Source organism: Typopeltis vanoorti, chromosome 6 (genome assembly GCF_054136105.1).
Source record: "Typopeltis vanoorti isolate ZY-2024b chromosome 6, IOZ_Tvanoo_1.0, whole genome shotgun sequence".
Classification (NCBI taxonomy): Eukaryota; Metazoa; Arthropoda; class Arachnida; order Uropygi; family Thelyphonidae; genus Typopeltis; species Typopeltis vanoorti.
Window position 1 is genome coordinate 105465155 of NC_143554.1, and position 21754 is coordinate 105486908.

Below are 21754 nucleotides of genomic sequence, written 5' to 3' on the forward strand. Positions count from 1 at the left end.
GATTTTAGGCGAAGACTAGGTGAATTTATGAGAGTCTGGTGCAGGGGCTGGAGTGGTTTGTTCATTGCTTTATTATTTTCTTTAATCGAGGGTTGTCTTCTCCGTATGTGTGGTGGAGCAATGTTAGATAGGACAGGCAGCGAGGAGAGAGAGGGGTGCTTCTCACTGTCCCACTAATTGTATGCATGGTATAGTTTAGCTGGGTGTCTATAATGTTAGTGTGTGCACTTCTTTTCCAGACAGTGGCACAATATTCTGCTGCGGAGAATGCGAGGGCTAATGGAGATGACCTTAGGACTTCTGCACCACAACCCCAGGTTGTTCCAGCAAGCCTTGAAATGATATTGTTTCTCATTTTAATTTTGTTGGACAGGTTGGTGATGTACCTTTTATAGGTTAGGCTTCTGTCCAGGCTCACTCCAAGGTATTTCTGGTGAGGCTCGTGTTCTACCATTTTTCCACAGAAAGAAATGTTGAGGTGTCGATTCGCCTCTGCATTGTTCAGGTGAAGTACTGTAGACACAGTTTTTGTTGGATTTGGCTTCAAGTACCACTCCAAGTACTCTTCCAAGATGTTCAGGTCTGTGTTCAAAGTTGATTCCAGGTTGGCAAAGGAGGTAGATTGATGTAGGATCGCTAGGTCATCAGCGTACATATACTTGCTTGAGCTGGTATATGGTAAGTCGTACACGTAGATGTTAAAGAGTAAGGGGGATAACACAGAGCCCTATGGGAGACCGTTGTGAAGGAATACAGGGCTGCTCTTTTTTCTGCCAATATGGACCCAGATCTTTCTGTTGGAGAGAATGGATTCGAAAAGCTGGAAGGTTTTTTGCACCTTATAATATTTCCTAGCTTTAGGAGGAGGCCCCTGAACCAGACTGAAACAGGCTTCCAGAAGAAACTTAAATCCTCCGGATTTAAATTTCTCCTGGAAGCCTGCTTCAATCTGTGTTGTCAGGGCCAGGACCTGGTCACAGCAACTTCTTCCTGGCCTGAAGCCAGCTTGTTCAATTGGGAGTGCTCTTTCAATGAGTGGTGAAATTCTTTAAGGAGAATTCTCCTTAAAGAATTCTTTAAGGAGAATTAGAGCTTAAAGGTGGAGCAAAGCAAGATAGGTCTTAGATTTTTGACATCATTTGGATCTTTATCTGGTTTGGGCACGGTAATTATTTTGGCTTAATTAATTGATTAATCTGATAAATGTCTCTATCATATCACCTCTCTTTCTCCTATCCACCAAACTCTGCAATCCACATTTCTTCAACCTCTCTCTCTCTCTCTCTATAGCCAGCATTCCAAAGTCTTGACATTGTCCTAGTCACTTGCCTCTGGACCCTCTCCAATGTTTCTACATCGCATTGAAAACCAGGTGACCAGATCTGAACACAATAGTCCAAATGTGGTCTGACCAGTGCCTTATTCAGTGGCATAACCACTTCCTTATCCTTACATGTTAGAGTACTTCTTATCATAGCAGCACTACGATTTGCAGCCTTTGCAACACTAGCAATATGCCCTCTAAATTTCAGTCTACTTTCAACCATCACTCCCAGATCTCTGATCACATCCACTTCCTGCAGTACAGCACCATTAATATAGTACACAGCCTTATATTTCTGCAATCCTAAATGCAACACCTTGCACTTATTCATATTAAAACTACAATCCCACTCTTTTGTTCAAGTAAAAAGTCTATTCAAATCTTCCTGAAGGTAATCAACATCAGCAGTGTTATTTATAATTCTTCCCAACTTTGCATCATCAGCAATTAACTGAAGATGCCCAATCGGTCCATATGATATATTGTTTACAAACAAGTTAAACAGCAGCGGGGGGGGGGGGGGGGGGGCAAGAACAGAACATTGGGGCATGCTACTGGTTACCCTCCTTTTTTTTGAGACACTGTTCCATCATACACAACCTGCTTGTATCATTCAGAGAGCCAATCTCTGAGCCATCTGAACTGGCCTCTTTGGCCAAGTGGTCAGCGTATCCACTCTCCCCACCATAAGGCTCTGGGTTCGAATCCTGCCATGGGCATGGATGTTTGTGATTGTCTGTGAAAATACTAGTGGTGGTGGGCTGTAGATGATGCGGTGAAGACGGAGAGTTGTAGAGTAAGTGCCCTCCCTCAATGAGTCTCTTTACTCCCTGGAGGTGTTACATAATAATAATAATAATAATCTAACCAATATAGTATCTGTTCCCATCCTCTGTAGCTTGTTCACCAACTTATCATGTGGTAATCTATCAAACATTTTTTCAAAGTATAAGAATATCACTATATATGATTCTCCCTTATCTAATGCACTTGTCACCGTATCATAAAATGTAAGTAAATTACTTCCATCAACCCAATTCTGTATTCTATTCCCTTACCAATCTCTCCAGTACCTTGACCACAGCTGCAGTTATACAGACTGGCTTATAGTTGGAAATCTCCATCTCTATCTATCCATCTTAGAACCATTCTTGAGGAGTGGTACTGTTTTGCTTTCTTTCCACTCTTAGGAACCCTACCCACTATAAGACTTACATTAAATAACCAGGTCAAGGGCATAGCCAACTGTAGTGCACATTCTTTAAGAATACAATGTGATATGTCATCCATTGCCAGAGCCTTATTCACATCTAACCCAACCAACATCTGAAATTCCTCTGTTTCTTTCACTTCCAATTCTCCTAATACCTGCCTTGCCTCTCTTCTATATACTGCGCTGGATCATTTACACCAGTATGATATATGCTGATAAAGTGCTCGTTCAGTAATTCCACTATATCCTTTACAGCTGTTAGTTTGCTGCCATGACTATCCATTAACGTTAATCTGCCATAATTATTCTTTCTCTTGCTTGCCATGTAGCGGAAAATTTCCTTTGAGTTAACCTTGGCCTAACCAGCCAATCTCCTCTCATACTGCTCCTTTTCTTTCTTTACCATGCTCATCACCTTTCTAGCCTACACTTTATATTCTTCATGGAGCTGATCACCACCAACTGTCTTGTACCTCTTCCATAACATTTTCTTTTCCAGCACAGCTTGCTTGATTTCACTGTTCATCCATTTCACTCCTACTCTATTCACTCACTTAATCCTTGGTATGCAGTCATACATTGCTTTTGTCAGATAGTGCCTTGTGAGTTTCCATGCATTGTCAATGTCTTTTCTGCTCAGCCCATCTACCCAATGTACTGATGCTAAGTGACTACAGAGTTTCCTATAATTTGATTTATAATTCCACATGTATCCATTTTTGCAGTGACCTTTTCTTGTTTCATCACTTCCCAAACAAGTACTTCATGATCACTCTCACCAACAGGCAGCACTGTGGACACTTCATGAACAACTACATCTTGTGAAGTTACCACCAAATCCAAAACATTAAAGCATCTAGTTGCTTCAATCACACACTGCTTAAGATACTTATCTCTCAGAAATTTCACAAATTCGCTCTCCTTGTTCCCACACACTACCTCCTCGTTCCAGTTGTATATTCCTGTAACTAAAGTCTCCCACCAAGATCACCTTCTTTTTATAAGCCCAAGTAATTTGCCTAAACATTTCACAATCAGATATACTAACCTGTTTATTTCAACTTCACACCACATGCATTCAAAATCTGTGCATGCACCATCAACTTCTACACGTTGCAGACACAATTCCTCTGCAATCATTAACAGCACTCCCTCTCCTCTTTTCACATTTTTATCCTTCTGGAAAATTATATATCCTTCTAATTCTATTCCCAACATCACACCTCCTCAAACAACCAAGTTTCACTTATTCCAATTATTTTGGGGCATGCTGTCTCAATCAATGCGACAAACTCGGCTCTCTTGTTTTGAATACTCCTTACATTTGTGTATGAACATAACAATCGCTGTGTGTTTGAGGCCATTCTACCAGCACAAACATTATCTATTCTAGCTGCTATACTACACCTCTCTCTTTGAACTGACCACTCAAGCTTCACACACCACAGGCTTACACGCTGTAGTTTGTCAAAAGCCTTAACAAAATCCAAAATTATCATGGTGTATCCATTCCCCTTGTCATGGTAGCATTATTATAGAATGTGAGCAAGTTGCTAAAACATGACTTTCCGATAGTAAACCCATGCTGTTCATTGCAAAGTGAAGATTCACTGTCAACCCATTTCTGAATGTGAACCCTAATTTTTCCAAAATCTTCACCACCACTCCTGAGGTACTGATTGGTCAATAGTTGGATACATCATTCTTTGCACCACAGTTGTGCAATGGGATTACCATATGTTCTTTCCATTCCTGCAGAATCTTACCTGTTCTGAGACTCTGTTGGGGGGGGGGGGGTAATATGATATCCAATTTTATCATGCTCAAAACTAAATGGTGATTGCTTCCAATTTCAGATCCTCTGCATATTATTTCTTACATCTTCTTTCCATGTGAATTTTTTCTCATCTTCATGTTGGAATATGGTGCTAGTAATAACTGGTCTACATCCTGAACAGAAATCCAGCATATACTTACCATTATTATTTGCTTTGCTCATTTCTCCAAATGTTCCTAGAACATTTCTATATGTCTGGTAATCAGCTTCTACTCTACTGTTTTGATATTCAACAAGAACCAATTCTCTGTTCTCTCAAAAAATTCTTCCACTTTTTCTTTCTTTCTTAGCAGAACCTACTGTTGGACCATAGATACAAATGGGCATCATTGTCCAGTTGCCCATTGCAATATTTGCCCATATCACTCTATTTGATATTGCCTGCCACTCAAGAAGAATATCTTCATATTTAGTATTGCTACTATAGCTACTCCTTCTTTTCCCTGATCATTATTGCCAGAATATAGTGTATTTAATTTGTTGCTTAGTAAGATCTCACTTGTGTTTGTTTTGTGAGGACTCTTGTTTATCGGGGAAGTGTCCAAGCCAGCAGGAAATTCTATCATGTTGTACCATTGTGTTAGTTTGGTTTAAGCCAATAAGGGTACAGATTGGTTGGTTAAATCCTAAATAGCCATCCTGCCCTTGTTTGTTCAGTATCTGAGTAGATACCTAAAGGTGCATCATGAGAAGTTGAGGATTGAACATTAGATCAGAAGCTTTGATGGGTTCTCCCTACTCCTTAAAAAGCTATATGGAGGTCTCGTCCCAGTTATCCAGCTTTGACTTTAAGCATCCCTTCTGTTTATATTTCATGGTTTTTTTTAATGTTTTCAAATTGATATTATTATTATTATTATCCCAAGACCTCATGGAGTCAAAGACTCATCTGGAGGTCCCTTTATCACACACACACACACACACATCTGATCATACCGTGTCTTAAACACACTGAAACTGCTTGCAGACACCACACTCTCAGGCAAGGCATTCCCATTCACAACTCTGCATGAAAAAACCGTCCTCTCACTCCCCTACTCACACCCTCTTTATACAGTTTCCAGGGATGACCTCTGGTTCTCCCCCCTGATCTCCCACTATTCTCTGTAAAACTTCTCCACCATTGATCTTATAACAACCCCTTACCACTTGTAGGTCTCTATCATATCTCCCCTCTTCTTCCTCTCCACCAGACTCTACATATTATATCTTCTCAATCTTTCCTCATACTCAACATTCCAGAGGTCAGAAACTACCTTAGTCAGTCGCCTTTGGACCCTTTCCAACATCTCTTCATCTTTCTGAAAACCTGGTGACCAAATCTGGGCACAATAGTCCATGTGTGGCCTAATCAAAGCCTAATATAACAGAACAAGAATCTCCCTACTTCTACACATCAGTGTCCTCAGCATCATTCCCAGAAGCCTTTGTGTTGTCTTAATAAATTTTGGCGATGTGTCCCCTAAATTTGAGATCCTTATCCACTATCACTCCCAGATCTCTTATTTCCTCTATCTCCAACAATATATTCTCACCAAGCATAAATTCTGTATCCCATCTTTGTTTTCCAAATTTTAAAACCTTTCATTTTGCAACATTGAACTCACATCCCCATTTCCGTGCCAATCACTCAATTTATTCAAGTCTTCTTGCAAGGCCACAACATATTCACTGCTCTTTATGGTTCATCCCAAGATATTTTGTTCATGATAAAGTATGTCATAGTTCATAGAAACTAGTTGAATGAATAAATAATTTTACTTTCATATTTATAACGTGCTTATAGTGAATTCATTACAATGTTAGGAATAACTGAAGACAATCATAACAGAATTCTTGTATGTTGTATGGTAATGCCATTCATTATCATAACATTTGAATCTAGTGTTTTTTTTTGTCTTACGTACTATAAACAATTTTGTTTTCCCTGATTTTGCCAGTTGAAACCAAAATTGAAATGACTCCAGATTTTAATACACATCTGAAATAAATACTAAATTTCATTAAATGCCTCCAAGCTAGAAAAGAATCATTATTATCATTTTAATAATTTTTTCCAAACATTAATAATAAAAATTGTCCAGTTACATCAAATAATAATAATAGATAAATAAATCTTTAGTCAATCAGTCTAATCTATTAAACCATGGATCCATCCATTTTGGAGTTGCTGTCCTCCCATTCAGCACGAAACGGTCATTTCGCGCTGAATGCACCAGTTCTTGTCCGATTACCGAAGTTAAGCAGTGTTGAGCTCAGTTAGTACTTGGGAGGGTTCCCCGTCTGGGAACACTGGGTACCATTGACGAGTTTTTTGCCAGCAAAAGTTGGTCGATTGGTAGAGCCTCTGCTACTAATGGCTCACCAAAAGTTAAGCAAGTTTGAGTGTAGTTAGTAGTTGGAAGGGATACAATCGTTCGATGCTGTTGGCACGCTCTCCCTCGATGAGTCTTTGGACTCCCTGGAGGTGTCGCATAATAATAATAATCTACCAAAAAATACTGCACTAAGCATATCCATATGACCAGATTTATACTGGGTTAAACAAGCTCATACATGCGAGCCTGGTTGACCAGGTAGTTAATATATTTCCTCTCCAATCTGTGAGCTGTGGACATCTTGCTGTGGTCATGATTGTTCAAATGTCCTTTGGTGGAAGATGAGTTAATTGTCTAATCTAAAACTACTGCTTTTTTTTTTATTGGAGGTTTGCAGTGGTGGCTTGAAAAGTTCCAGGATCTCTCTCTCTCTCTTTCTCTCTCTCTCTAGAGCACTGCTTCCAAATTATGTAAAAATAAATAAATAAATAAAAATTACAAAATGTATGGCATCTGGACAAATATACATATATGTAGACATAATTTTGTTTTGCCTTATTTTGCTACTATGATGATGAATTGATTGAAACCAAAATTTAAACAATATGACAAATATTAAAAATAATACTAAATACTAAATTTCATAAAATTTTCATTTTTATTAATCAGTTTATCATATTTCTGAATTTTGACAAGAAAAATTATTCAGTTGAAGCTAAAATTGAACCACATAGATATATTGTAGTGTACATCTGAAATAATGACAATAGGTTGGTAATGAGATTTTATAAGGGAAACTGTGAGTACAAGAAGATGTTGAAATGCATGTACACATATCCCAAAAGTATCAGAAATAAACATTTTGCATTTGCTAATGTGATAGAGGCTGATGTCAGAATTGAGGGGATATATTGCAAAAGTGAGAAAAAATGGTTAAAGGATTTGGATGTTGAAAAACACACTAACAAGTAAAGAAAGAGATGTTATAAGGCTATGATTCGGCTTCTTCCTGACTACTGTGCACAGATTTAGTCATCTAGATTTCTTGATCAGGAGATAGACAGGATTCAGAGATGTGAGTTGCCAAGATGGTGACAGTTTATGGAATCCTCCCTATGAGGAATAGGTTGAAGGTGTGTGGGTTACAAAGTTTAGTTGAAAGGTAGAAAAGAGAGGACATGATAGAAACTTATATATTATTAAAGGAGTTCTAAGATTGACCCGAAAGAAATTTTTCAATACACAACAAATAGAGAAAACTAGAGGTCATCCCTGGAAGTTGTGCAAGATTTCGGTTAGTGAGGATGTGCAGACTAGAGGCTTGGAGAGTGATGAGTGAGTCACATACAACTAATGCCAGAATTAGTTGTATGTGCCCTGACATTGAATGATTTAAAGGAGGAAGTGTCATAGGTATTGTGTATGTAGAAAGATTACTGTGGATCTTACATAATGAATTTTCTACTTCCATGGGGATACTAGTATAATAACACTAGATATTATTAAATTCCATTTGACCACAGAGACTCAGTGGAATTGTTTTAGTGACTCATTGATCTGACTGAAATGAAAACTGAGTGGCTGAACAAATTTTTGGGATTCCAAATACTAAATTTCAATGATATGTCTTCATCCATGTTCAGATGAAAATATTTATCCATGTGAATGAATATAATAGTTCTTTTTGAATTTTTTGAAACAGTTAAAGCAGCAAGTTTAGGAAGAAAGAGATTTAAGAAATCAATTATAATCACTTAATCAAATATAATCATAGTTTGTTTTCTCTGATTTTAAGAAAATTAGCCCAAGAAATCGTGTTTGATTTGAGGTGACAGCAAAAAATAAAAAATAAAATAAAATACAAAAAAAAAAAAAAAAAAGATTTGAACTTGTAATTTGTTTCTATTTGATAAGTAAATATGTTATCAGATTTCTTGCTAACAATAAATGCAACCTGTTGTGTACCATTTAGCTATGAGGGTTGTTTGAAAAGTTTCATAAAAAAATAAGTTAAACACATTTTTTTTGGAAAAAATCACCTTTATTTCTCAACATAGTCTCCATCGAGGTCTACACATTTGGTCCAGCGAGTTTCCAATATTTTCATCCCATCTAAAAAGTAGGATTTGTCAAAGTGTACAAAATAGCTATTGACAGCCTTCATGACATCCTTGTTTCGAAGAAATTTTTTCCCACCGAGCCAAATTTTTAAGTTTGGGAACAGGAAAAAGTCATACAAGGCCAAGTCCAGAGAATACGGTGGATGTGGAACCAATTTGAATCTCATTTCGTGCAATTTTGCCATTGCGACAACCGATGTGTGGACAGTTCATTGTCTTGATGAAAGAGCAGTTTTTCTTTAGTTCTTCTTTTAAACAATCCAACAATGAGACATAATAGACTCCTATTATTGTCTTCCCCCCTTTTCCAAATAGTCATGATAATTCCTTGGGAATCTCAAAAAAAACAGTGGCCATCACCTTCCCAGCTAACAAAATGGTCTTCGCTATTTTTGGTGCTTTTCACCAGGCATTGTCCACTGTTTTGACTGCTGCTTGCACTCAGGTGTGTAGTGGTGGATCCAAGTTTCGTCTACAGTCACAAATTGATGCAAAAAATCCTGCGAATTATGATTAAACATCACCAAACACTGCGTCGAAATGTCTTTTCACATGCGCTTTTTATCGACAGCAACAATCGCAGGCCCCATCGTGCACACAGCTTTTTCATGTGCAATTTTTTGTGCAGGATATTATATACCCGTTCAGTTGATGCCTACATTCTCGGCAATCTCACGCACTTGCACTCAGCAGTCTTCCATAACGATACCATGGATTTTGTCAATCATTTCCTTCATACTGACCTCAGTTGGACATCCAGATCGTGCTTCATCTTTGGCTGACTTATGACCAGTAGCGTATTTAGGTATTTCCCGCCCTTTGGTCTGCAGAAAGTGCCGCTGTCCCCATATTTAATGAACATGTTGATTTACATGTATAACCTATTTATATCATAAATTCGTAATATAAATATAATTACAAAAATGAGAGCCCGGAAATTTCCGCCGCCCCTCAAAATTTGCCGCTCTAGACCCGGGCCTATACAGCCTATACCTAAATATGCCACTGTTAAATGTAGTCCTAAGTACATTTAAATTCATTTATCCAAAAATAAATAGTCTTTAATACTGATGCAGAGTTCCCATGAACTGCATCTATCTCAGCTTTGATCTGCACGGCCATCCACTTCTTCAAAAAAAAGTGTTTTATTACTGCACGAAACTCATATTTCTCCATTTTTATGAAAAATGTGAACACGGTCATTTTAAATGTTTGCCAAATGAGAATTACATGTTGCACATGGCTAAAATTTTTCCAGGGGTCATGAAAAAGATGATACTTGCCGACACTGGTATGAATGAATAAATTGTGTCGCCGTCGATTAGAAATTTACCAACCTTTTCAAACAGCCCCCCCCCGTATCCCAAAACTTACTTTCTTATTTTTCCCCAATTTTTTATGCCTTCATATCTATTAATAATTAAAAATAAATTTTTATGACTTCTTTTTTGTAGTAACAAGAAAAATGTTTAATCATAATATATTTTGTTTTTAGATTGAAGGTATGAAGCTTATAACACGTTGGTTATTAGGAATGAAAAGTGAAAAACAGGTAGCCTCTTCAACTTTTCATCTATTAAGTACTGTTATACTTAATGAAGGAGACCTCATGGAACAACAACATGTAGCGTACGTAGTAACATTTTTCACATAGCAATTGCAATTTATTACATTTGCACTGACACTAATCACTTGAGTTGGGAAGTGATTTGAAGCTTTTTTTCTCTTAGTTATTAAAAATTAATTTTTTTCTACTTATAGAACTTAATAATATAAATAATCATGGGAAAAAATGCTGTATTCCTCAGGCTATAGGAAAACTGACATTTTTTTCCTTTTGTTTTGTTTAATGTCAAACAAAAATTTTAAATACTAAAATTAGTCTGCAACCAAATAGAAATAATCTATTATTATCCAAGTATCTCCAATGTAGTGTGAGGACTCATCATGATTGATATGTGTATATAATCATTATGCATATAATATCTATATCTTTTCTTATACTCATTCACTAACTTGTGAATGAGTATAAGAAAACTCATAACATGAATGACAGTGCACTCATAACAATCTCTGATAATCCACCTCTTTCACCACTTTTATTTTTTACATAATCCAGATATCCTGCTCTGAAGAACACACATGGAACCTTTTTTGAGCCACTTCAGGCCTCCATTAAGTGGAGTAGTATCCCACACTTAGTGATAAAATTCATTTTCACTTGCTTTCTCCTTGATTTTGTTCCTTCAGATACTGTTCTCGTATGTGTGCTTGCCTGCTTGTTTAATCTATCCTGTCATCCCTATCACAAGCTTTGTGTCCCATCCCACCGCTCCCTTTGCTCCAGTTTACTTAATAGGTTTTGATGCTGTATCTTATCACTGACTCATCTGTGATAAGATGCTGTCTTCTACTTCCTCCATAACATCTTTTCCCATACATATTCTCAGAAGATATTGTCATATTCTCAGTTGAGGGCATAATTTCAGCATCATTCTGAAAATCATGACTAGCATAGAATGTAGCATCTATGATCTCTTTTACACTAGCTAATTATATTCATCTTAATGTGACCTGTGTTACAACAAAATCCAAACCTACCAAAAATAACATTTCACTTAAAGAAGTATCAGCACTTATAAGTTATATGGGATAGAGTGGTGAGAGCGAGAACGGTCAATGCTTTTAAGGAGTGGTATGATAGACTTTGTGTTTCCTAGGAGGGACCTCCCTCGATGAGTCTTGATAGGCTTCTGTTTCTTAGAAAGGACCTCCCACGATGAGTCTTTTGGCTCCATGGAGGCCTGAATAATAATAATAATAATAAATACAACTGTTATTATGTACCAAATGGATTATAACAGAAAAATGATTCATCTTCTTAAGGACTCCTCTACTTATCAGAGTTATGAGCATATTATGAAGTTTTCCAGTAGAAAACTGATATTCAAAAATGATACTAGTAATTTAATTATTAAACAAATTTATGTACATGAGAACATTTTTGCTCACTCAAGCATGATCTAAGTGCATGTGTGCACACGCACTCAAGAAAGACACAAGCTGAAATTATATAAAAACAAAGTTATGTCAGATATCTGGGAGGTGTGATATTTTATAAATTTCTGTATAAAACAGTTTTATGTGAAGCTGCAGTAATAGGTTTTTTTTTTTTTTTTTTTTTTTTTCTCTCTCAAGTACCAAGCTCCAAAAGCATAAGCATTCAATGTGTTTGCAGCTTGGCATTAAGCTAACTCTTTATGACAATTTGTAGATCTTCACAAAGTAGTCAACAATGTTTTATATTGAATCATATTAAGTGGAAGTTCAAGTTTGTAAATTTACTTCAAGTGACCTGCACATTGGAAATGGATGTTAGTTACATTGCAAAGGAGAAATTTTTTAGCCTTTTGCTTCAATCAGTATTAATGAAAATGATGTAAAAGTGCAGATGACATTTTGTTGTGTGAAATCATGAATTCATGATTGCTGTGGAATAGTTAAAATATTTATTATTATTATTATTACATAACACCTCCAGGAAGTCCAAAGACTCATCGAGAGAGCACCTGCTCTACAACTCTCCATCTCTACCACTCCACTAACCTCAACTACCTTCATCATCTACACCAGCACCAACCACTTTCATCATCTACACCAGCACCATCTAACACCAACCACCACCACTATTTCCACAGACAATCACAAACATCCATGCCCACAGTAGGATTCGCACCTCACAGTTATCACAATGTCTTCATGACACAGGGTGTATATAACCCATAATACTACCCTATAAGTAGTATTATGGGTTTGTAAAATGGGGATTTTATTGTAGTAATTTACTTACATTTTGAAGTATCACAAAATATTTATAAAATACTTGAAATAAATCTTCTTTTTATTCCCATATTTAGGAATTCCCAAATTCCTATAAGAGTTTTATTTAGGAATTCCCAAATTCCTAAATAAAACTTATAGCTCCTCACTTTTTTGAAAATTGGTAGGCAATTGGTTGGCTAACATTTGTCATCATGAAGAGTTTAGTTCATTTCTGCTGGCAAGAGACCATCTCTGGAAGTTACAAAAAATAGTTCAACCATGGAGGGTGGTTGAACTATGGAATGCATTGCCTGATGGAGTGGTGAGAGCGAGAACGGTCAACAATGAGTTTAAGGAGTGGCATGATAAACTTTGTGTTTCTTGGGGGGGGGGGGGAGACCTCCCTCGATGAGTCTTGATAGACTTTGTTTCTTAGGAAGGACTTCCCACGATGAGTCTTTTGACTCCATGGAGGCCTGAATAATAATAATAATAATTGACAACAGTATGACACACAGCTTCTGGTATCTTGTGTTTCTAATCCAAAGTACTTTTGAGTAATAACATATGAATTCTATAGTATTCCTGATAGAATTCTTGATAGACTCATCGAGGGGGACCTCCCTCGATGAGTCTTGATAGACTTTGTTTCTTAGGAAGGACTTCCCACGATGAGTCTTTTGACTCCATGGAGGCCTGAATAATAATAATAATAATTGACAACAGTATGACACACAGCTTCTGGTATCTTGTGTTTCTAATCCAAAGTACTTTTGAGTAATAACATATGAATTCTATAGTAGGTTAGTGAAAACCTGAATTTCTTTTGTGAGGGGGGGAAAAAACCTCACTTATATGTTAACGATTAATTAACTTGATACCTGACTGGAAAAAAATAAATAAAGTCCTAGAGAAGTTCCTATAGCTCTTGTCTAACCTAACCATCAAACCTATAAGTTTTTCATCTTTTGAGTAATTATCATGGACTTTACCATTAAGATGTATGTTAACTGAAATAAATTATAACTTAAATACCTTCCATTAAACAGTTGAAAGAATGAGCATGTACTTTGTCTGGAAAGACCCGAGTTCAAATCCCATTTATGATGTTTTCACTAAACTGCATTAGTTGGTCCCATACAGAATAGCCAAGATTTTTTTTCCCCGAAAACTCAGTTGCTCACTCCCCTGCAAAACATACCAACCAGTGAGGTTGAGGGGGGGGGGGAGAATACATAGTTTATTGGCATATTTAAATAAGTATAACTGCTTTATCATAGTATAAATCAGGTTTATAAAATGCCAAGTCACTTCATAATAGGACATTAAGTCTAGTACAATACTGGCCTGTGAGATAGACAAGCAGGGCAAATTTTTGTCAATAATTAATACAGATTGTACTGTAAGGTAGGAAATTATGAAATTTCCATAGTTCTCTTACACTGATAACATCGGACTGATGATCTGCAGGGAAAAGAGATATAATAATAATATTATTATTATTATTATTCAGACCTCCATGGAGTCAAAAGACTCATCGTGAGAGGTCCTTCCTAAGAACATAAAGTCTGTCAAGACTCATCGAGGGGAGGTCCCCCCCCCCCTAAGAAACACAGTCTATCATACCACTTCTTAAACTCATTGACTATTCTCGCTCTCACCACTCCATCAAGCAATGCATTCCATGATTCAACCACCCTCCATGCAATGAAACCACTCCTCACTCTCTTGCTCACAGTTTCCTTTCGTAACTTCCAGGGATGGCCTCTTGTCATCACTCCTTCCCACTGTTCAACCAAGTGAAAGAACTCCCCAGTGTCAACCCTGTAACCACCTTTCAACAGTTTAAAAGTCTCAATCATATCACCTCTCCTTCTTCTATCCACCAAACTCTGCAGTCCACATTCCCTCAGCCGATCCTCATAACCAAAATTGTACAGTCCTGAAACCATCTTTGTCATCCGTCTCTGTACTCTTTCCACAGTTAATTTATCCCCTTCAAATCCTGGGGACCAAATCTGAGAACAATAGTCTAAGTGTGGTCTGATCAGAGACTTATACAATGGAATGATAGCCCTTTTATCTCTGCAGGTCAGTGTCCTTCTCATAATTGCAGCAATCCTCTGTGTTACCTTCACCACCTTTGCAATATGTCCCCTAAATTTCAGGTTTCTATTAATCATCGACCCCAGATCTCTTGTTTCTCCTACTTCCTCCAGTATATCTCCTCCCATAGAGTATGCAGCATCCCATCAATGTTTCCCAAACCTCAAGACCTTACATTTTGCTGCATTAAACTGATACCCCCATTCATTTGCCTATCTCTCTAGCTTATTCAAATCCTCTTGCAGGATTTGAATAAGTAGAAGGTTGAATATTTGAATAATATAAGTAGAAACATGCCATATAAATTATGAGGGAAAGCAGTGAAAATGAAGTTATTATCGATGTGGTATAAAATAAGAGTCAGTGACCTGATTCATGAGAACTAAAAGATAAGGACCCTACGAAATGCTTTTATCTTATATTTAAAGGCTGTAAGTTAGTTATACAAGCAGGAAGAATGATTATAGAAAATGGTGATACTTGAATGGCAATGTTTGCTGGTTAATTTAGACATCCAGCAATGAATATTGACTCAGTGGAGGTATAAAATATTTATAAATATTTTGCCTCTCTAGAATTAAGGTTTTAGCTAGCATCGTAAGTTACTGTATACTTATATGAACACCATACAGTAAGGCTCTAAGCTGACAGAAAAAGATAATCGGATTGAATCTATGGGAAACGACCCTGGAATGGAAAAGGGAAAACGAAAATGGAAACGACAAAATATAATACACATAGCAAACTGGAATGTAAGAGGAATAGCATATAAAGAAATAGAATTAGACCAGTTATTAAATGAAAGAAATTTTAAAATAGCAGTAATCACTGAAACAAAAAAGAAATTAAAAGGAACTATGAGAACTGAAAATTTTAATGTGATATACAGTGGAGTCGACAGAGACCAAAGAGCACAAGCAGGAGTCATGATTTGGATTCATAACTCCCTTTCAAAACAGTTAAAACATTATAAATTATGGAATGAAAGAATAATAGAAGCTAGAATAAAAATAGATAGAGGCTATTTAACAATAATTGGTTTATATGCCCCAGAAGAAGGAAGAGAACAGGATAATATTGATTTTTATAATCAGCTACAAAACATATATAATTAAATAAAAAAAATGATTACATAATTTTAGCAGGAGACTTAAATGCAAGAATTGGAAACACGAAAATTAATAATAATATAGGAATACATGGAGAACACACTCTAAACAGAAATGGTAAAAAATTGATTGACTTTGTAGTTTATAATAACCTAAAAATAATGAATTCCTTCTATAAACATAAAGACATACATAAATATACTTGGGCTGCAAGAGAATGGAAATCAGTATTAGATTACTTCATATTAAATGAAAATACATCAAAATTTTCACTAGATGTTAGAGTTCACAGAGGATATGAAATAAGCAGTGACCACTTCCTTGTTAAAATAAAATTAAGATTACCACCTAAATGGCTACAAGTAACAAGAACAGAAAGAAAAATTGAAACATTTGTTTATAAAACTAGACTATTGAATGACACAAATGTACAATGGCTATATGAACAAAGAATTAACCAGTATCTAGATAAAATAAAACAAAATGAAGAAATAGAAATAGAATGGCTTAATATAAAAACGATACTAAATGCAGCAGCAAATGAAAGCTTAGGAAAGACCAAAAATTCAATAAAAGAAACAAACTGAAGATCTGGGATGATACAATCAAAGAAATAATCAAAAAGAAACAAGAAGCCTATCACAAATGGTTAAGCAGTAAAAGATTAGAAGATGAAATAGAATATAAAAGAATAAGAGCCATAGCTAAAAGAGAAGTCAGAAAAAGACATAGAGAATCATGGAATAAATTTGTTTCTAATTTAGAACATGATTTATATAAAATAAGACCCAATGTATATAAGATTTTGAAACACCTAAATGCAGATACCAAAGAAAACATAAAATTAAACACTGAATTGAAATTAGAAGAATTTCTAAATTACTACACAGAACTGTGGACAGACAAATATTTTAAAAAAGACAACTGGCAAACAATTAACGAAAATGAAAAGGAAATAACTGAAGAAGAATTAGAAATCAGCTTGAAAAAAACAAGAAACGGAAAATCACCTGGAGAAGATAAGCCAGGTTCAGAACTATATAAATACACAGGAACAAGATTCAAAGGAAGACTCCTATTATTTTTAAATAAAATTTAATCAACTGGTATCCCCCCCAATAGAATGGAAAAAAGCAATTGTGATTCCTATCTTTAAGAATGTACTTTAAGAATGTACTTGTACTTTAAGATGATCCTTAAAGTACAAGCCATTAGGAAAAAGAAAACCAGGCCGTCCTCTTAAACGATTCAACGATAACTTCTAAGGCCGGAACAGGCCATACTAGGCCTAAATCCTTGATACATATGATGATGATGATGCATCCTGAATTTTTTCCATTTTTCCCACTTTTCTAAATTTTTTTCAGTTTTTTGAGTGACAAAATCACAACCAGATGAGTAAATTCATGCTAAGAAGTTCCACTCTGCTGCACACCAAGTTTGCCATAATATTATAAAAAAATATAATATTTTGATGCTTTTTTCTATCCATTAACATTTTGTCTTAGATATATGTGCATGTGAACAGCATTGACTAGGTTCATTATGTCTGTATGGTTTGTACATTCATCCTAAACATCTCAGGATATATTTTTTAAAATGTTATTTTTATTTATGATAATCTCAAAAATGAGAGGTTGTCCAACCTCTAGTACATTAGTAGTACTGTGGATTGGCCAGAAGTAACTTGTTTGCATTTAATTTGAAAAGCTGTGGATGTATTCCTTGAAAAACACATAAGATAGGAGAAGACAGCAATAGAATGGATGAATAAGAGAATGGTTGGTTTTATTGTGAAAGTGTGTTATTGAGTAGTTTGCTGCATTTCAATGGATTTATTATTATTATTACGGATATCTCCATGGAGTCAGTAGACTCATTGTGGGAGGCCCAAACTAGCAAAACAATATCTGCCATATCTCTTCTTGTATTCATTTACAGACGAAGAACTCACAACTAAGTCAGGCAATGAATTCCATTCATTCACCACCCTCCAGGCAAAAAAACCTTGTTCTCACACCCTTGTTAACCACACTCTTCTTTAATTTCCGGGGATGACTTCTTGTTCTTCCATCACTATCACACAGCTGAAACATTTCCCCTTGCATCAATCCTATAAAAACCTTTCAGTAATTTAAGTGTTTCTATCATATCCTCCTCTTCTCCGCCTATCAACCAACCTCTTCAATCCACAAGCTCTCAATCTATCAATGTAGGCATAGCATTTTTTACATCACTCACCAACTTAGTCACTCTTTGAACCCTCTCCACAGCCACCTCATCTCCAAGGAATCCAGGTGACCAGACCTGAGCACGGTAATCCAAATGCAGAAGTATCAACGATTTATAAAGGGGGAATAATAACTTCTTTATCTCTCCATTTATCAACATTTATCAGGAGGTGGAATTATTGATGCCTGGTCAGATGAACATTAGCCATAGAAATATTTGTAGAAGATGTAAGCAGCAGAAACTGAAAACCTGTGTATGAGAGTGGGTGGAGTAAATTGCCTCATTGCTAATCTCTAGCAATCTAATTGCTATCTTCTGTTTTGAATCAGGTATTTTTAGGAAGCTCTTAGGACTTAGAATACTGCTCTTGCATCCCAGATGCAAGTGCAGTATTCAGTGATTGGTGGGAACATTTGTAATATGTACAGGGTTAAAGTAGTAGTAAAGTAAGTTTTTGCTTCTAATATATTTGTCAGAGAGAGAGAGAGAGAGGTTTGATGATACAGTAATTCCAGGAAAAGAGGAGGTTTCATCTTCGCTAAAGATATGGGTATCATTAAGAGTAAGACTGTAAGAAAATCTTTTTTTTTTTTTTTTTTTTTGTGTGTGGGTGATAAGACAGAACAGGATTTTGCTTGTTACTGGAGTAGGTAATTGATATATATATATATATATATATATATAGAAGGAAGATAATGGGTGAGAGAACAGAGTCCTGTGTAATCCCAGAATTAGTTGCATAGTTAGAAGATGAAGAAACCCTCCACTACCACATATAGGTGCAGTCTAAAAGTTGGCAATTCAGTTGCAGAAGTCATGGGACAAGCCAAATGTTGGGAGCTTACTTAATAAACTCTTATACTAGACCCAGTCATTTTATAGATATGGAGAGCAACCACCAGAGAATTGCCAGATTTTCCCATTGTATTTGGCTAAAGATAACTGACGATGGTGTTGATGATTCTCTCTGTTACTTTAATAAGAACTGAGATGAGAGAAATTACTCAGTAGCTTGATAGGAAGGATTTGTCATCTTAGGAATCAGTTGCACATAGCCTAATTTCAGGATAGATACCAATGGAATATATTTAAAGACAACACAATGGGAGTTACTCTGTAGTACACACCTTTAGGATGACTTGAGAAATGCCATCAGGACCAGGAGATGTTTTGTATATAATTTAGACAAAATTCTTCTGATATCTTTTTGGTGAAAGGTCAAAGTGACATTGTGTGTGTGAGTGATTTGTAATGTTGGGTGGTGGAGATGACATTTGCCATGGTTAATGCTCGCTTTTTCTGTGGGTGATAGAAATAGAACCATCCAAGTATAACAGTGGTGGATGTAGCAGTGTCAGACAGAAGTTATGGCCAATTGCCTTGACAAGAGAATAGAAGGCAACTGTAAAATCTGTTTTGGGTATACTATGCTTTGGTACATAACCAGTAAAAGAAAAGGTTTTGGATAAGAACTAGTTCCAGTATGCTCATGTACTTGGTGCACCTTTTGGAAAACCAAATTCCACTCTATGAATGTAGAGTGGAATGTGGAATAAATGTTTCCATTGAGGATTATTTTGGTGACAGGTTCAGTACACATGTTTAGATTAGAAGACTAGAAACATCTCTCAACCAAATGTGTAGAAAGGCTTATGTGTTTGTCATACATGTTGACTAATTTTGACAGTAATATATCAGAACACAGAAAGATATGTAAATAATTATATATTGACTTATTGCTGATATTTCACTGGTGTTATAAGCATCTTCAGAGCACAAAACACAGTTTGTCATAGTATGCAAGACTACAACATGGTGTAATAATGGGACTAGTTTGAAAAATTGTAGCAACCACACAAAGATTCAAGTCCAAATTAGGCACCCTCTATGTGAAAAAAAAAAAAAAAAAACAGAGAGAAAGCAGTTACTAGTTATGTCTTAAGATGACTGTCTCCTAAATCTTAGGCAAATTTATACAGCCTTTTTTATACTTAAACAATTTATTTGTTAATTTATAAATTTTTGTTAATTTGCAAATTTATACTTAACAATTTATTTGTTAAGATTCGCAGTATGTTTCAAGGCTTCTGTTGCTTCTAAGAACAATCTCTCTGACTTGTAAAAGTTTCTGTGTGCAGTCAGTACTTTTGTTTTCCTCCAGCTGATCTTGTGTGTATCCAAAGCACGGTCTGCTAGGCCCAACTTGCCATAGCAATAGAGTCAGATGTATCTTTTATGTTCACTGATGCAGATGTCTGCAGTTCTTCCTGTGTGACTGTAGTAAGCTTGATCATGAGCAGGGTACTTTGTAGACTCCTAGATGTGGTAAAGGAGAGATGCTGTCCTTGTGTGAACAGATGAGAGTTGCTAATTTAACACATGGTCTGAATATAGTGCGTAGCTGATGTTTATTGAGAACTCTAGATATCTTTTCAGATGTGCCTTTAATTTGGGATGGTGACTGTTTCGTTGTAGTTCTCTGTGGTATTATTTGGTCTATCTTATGGAGATTATAGCCATTGGCTAAAAAGGTGTGGTGTAAGTGAGCCAGTTCAGCAGCAAGAACATTGACATTGGAACAGATTGCTCTCCCTTTGTGGGTTAGCATTTTTAAGATACCATACTGTTGAGAAGGATGATGGAGCGATTGTTTGTGTGGGTGTTCTAAAAACTGAGAATGATAAGGAACCATCTGGAAAGAATGCGATTAGTATATCCAGGAAAGGCAGACAGTTATTAGCTTCCAGTTCCATTGTAAAGTGGATTTTTGGGTCTTGACTATTTAAATGCACTAAGAATGTATCCAATGTGCCTGGGCCATGTGGCCAAATAGCAAGCACGTCATCAACAAAGTGTTAGTTTGAGAGTGGCTGTATTGATAGCTAGTTTTTCCAGGTATTCTATGTATAAGTTGGCTGGGGGGGGGGGATCCCATAGCTGTCCCATCTAATTGTTTGTGTATTTTCCCTTTCCGTAAATATCCTGCATGTATTGTGAATTTAAATAGTTCAAATATATCAGGGGGTGGAAGTATGACTTTAGCAGATCAAGGTTTCAATTAGTGGTACATTTGTGAATAGTGAGGAGTTATCAAAACTCACCATTATGTCTGAACTTTTTAAGGTATGGTGTTCTAAAATACTTTTTAGGTGGGCAGAATTTTTGACAAAGGAGGAAGAATTGTTTGTGAGAGTGGCTAGTAGCTTAGCTAAATGTCTAGCTTGTTTGTATGTGGGACTATTTATGCTATCCACAATAGCGTAAGGGTGTACCTTGTTTGTGAATTTTTGGTGCTTCATATATCCTGGGTGTTTTAACGTGGAAGCGCTTGAGTGTTTGTTTACTGTTTCTTTAGGCCAGGAAGTGACTTTTTTCATTAATTTATGCACCTTATTCTTTTGTGTGTTTGTGGGATTGCGATCTATAATTTTGTATGTTGACTAGTTTTGTAGAACTGTGTGCATTTTGTTTTCATATTCTGTTGCATCCATCACTACAGTTGCTTTCCCTTTGTCTGTTTTTGTTATGGTAATCTGATTATTATTATGTAGCTCTTTTAGCGCAATGATTTCCTTATGTGGGATATTATTTTTGGGAGGATTAGACTGGATTAGGATGTTGGCCACACCTTCTTAGCCAATAGCTATAATCCCCATAAGATAGACCAAATACT

The 21754-nt window shown here is 36.2% G+C and overlaps 1 protein-coding gene across 1 annotated transcript in view; it reads left to right on the top strand.

Moving 5' to 3' along the window:
* The window catches only part of LOC150105771 (sister chromatid cohesion protein PDS5 homolog B-like), a 699562-nt gene that overhangs the window by 542906 nt on the left and 134902 nt on the right, over positions 1–21754 (top strand). Inside the window, exon 20 of the mRNA XM_090394553.1 lies at positions 10308–10441. Coding sequence (XP_090250679.1) covers positions 10308–10441 — 134 coding nt within the window. The remainder of the gene's footprint in view (positions 1–10307; positions 10442–21754) is intronic.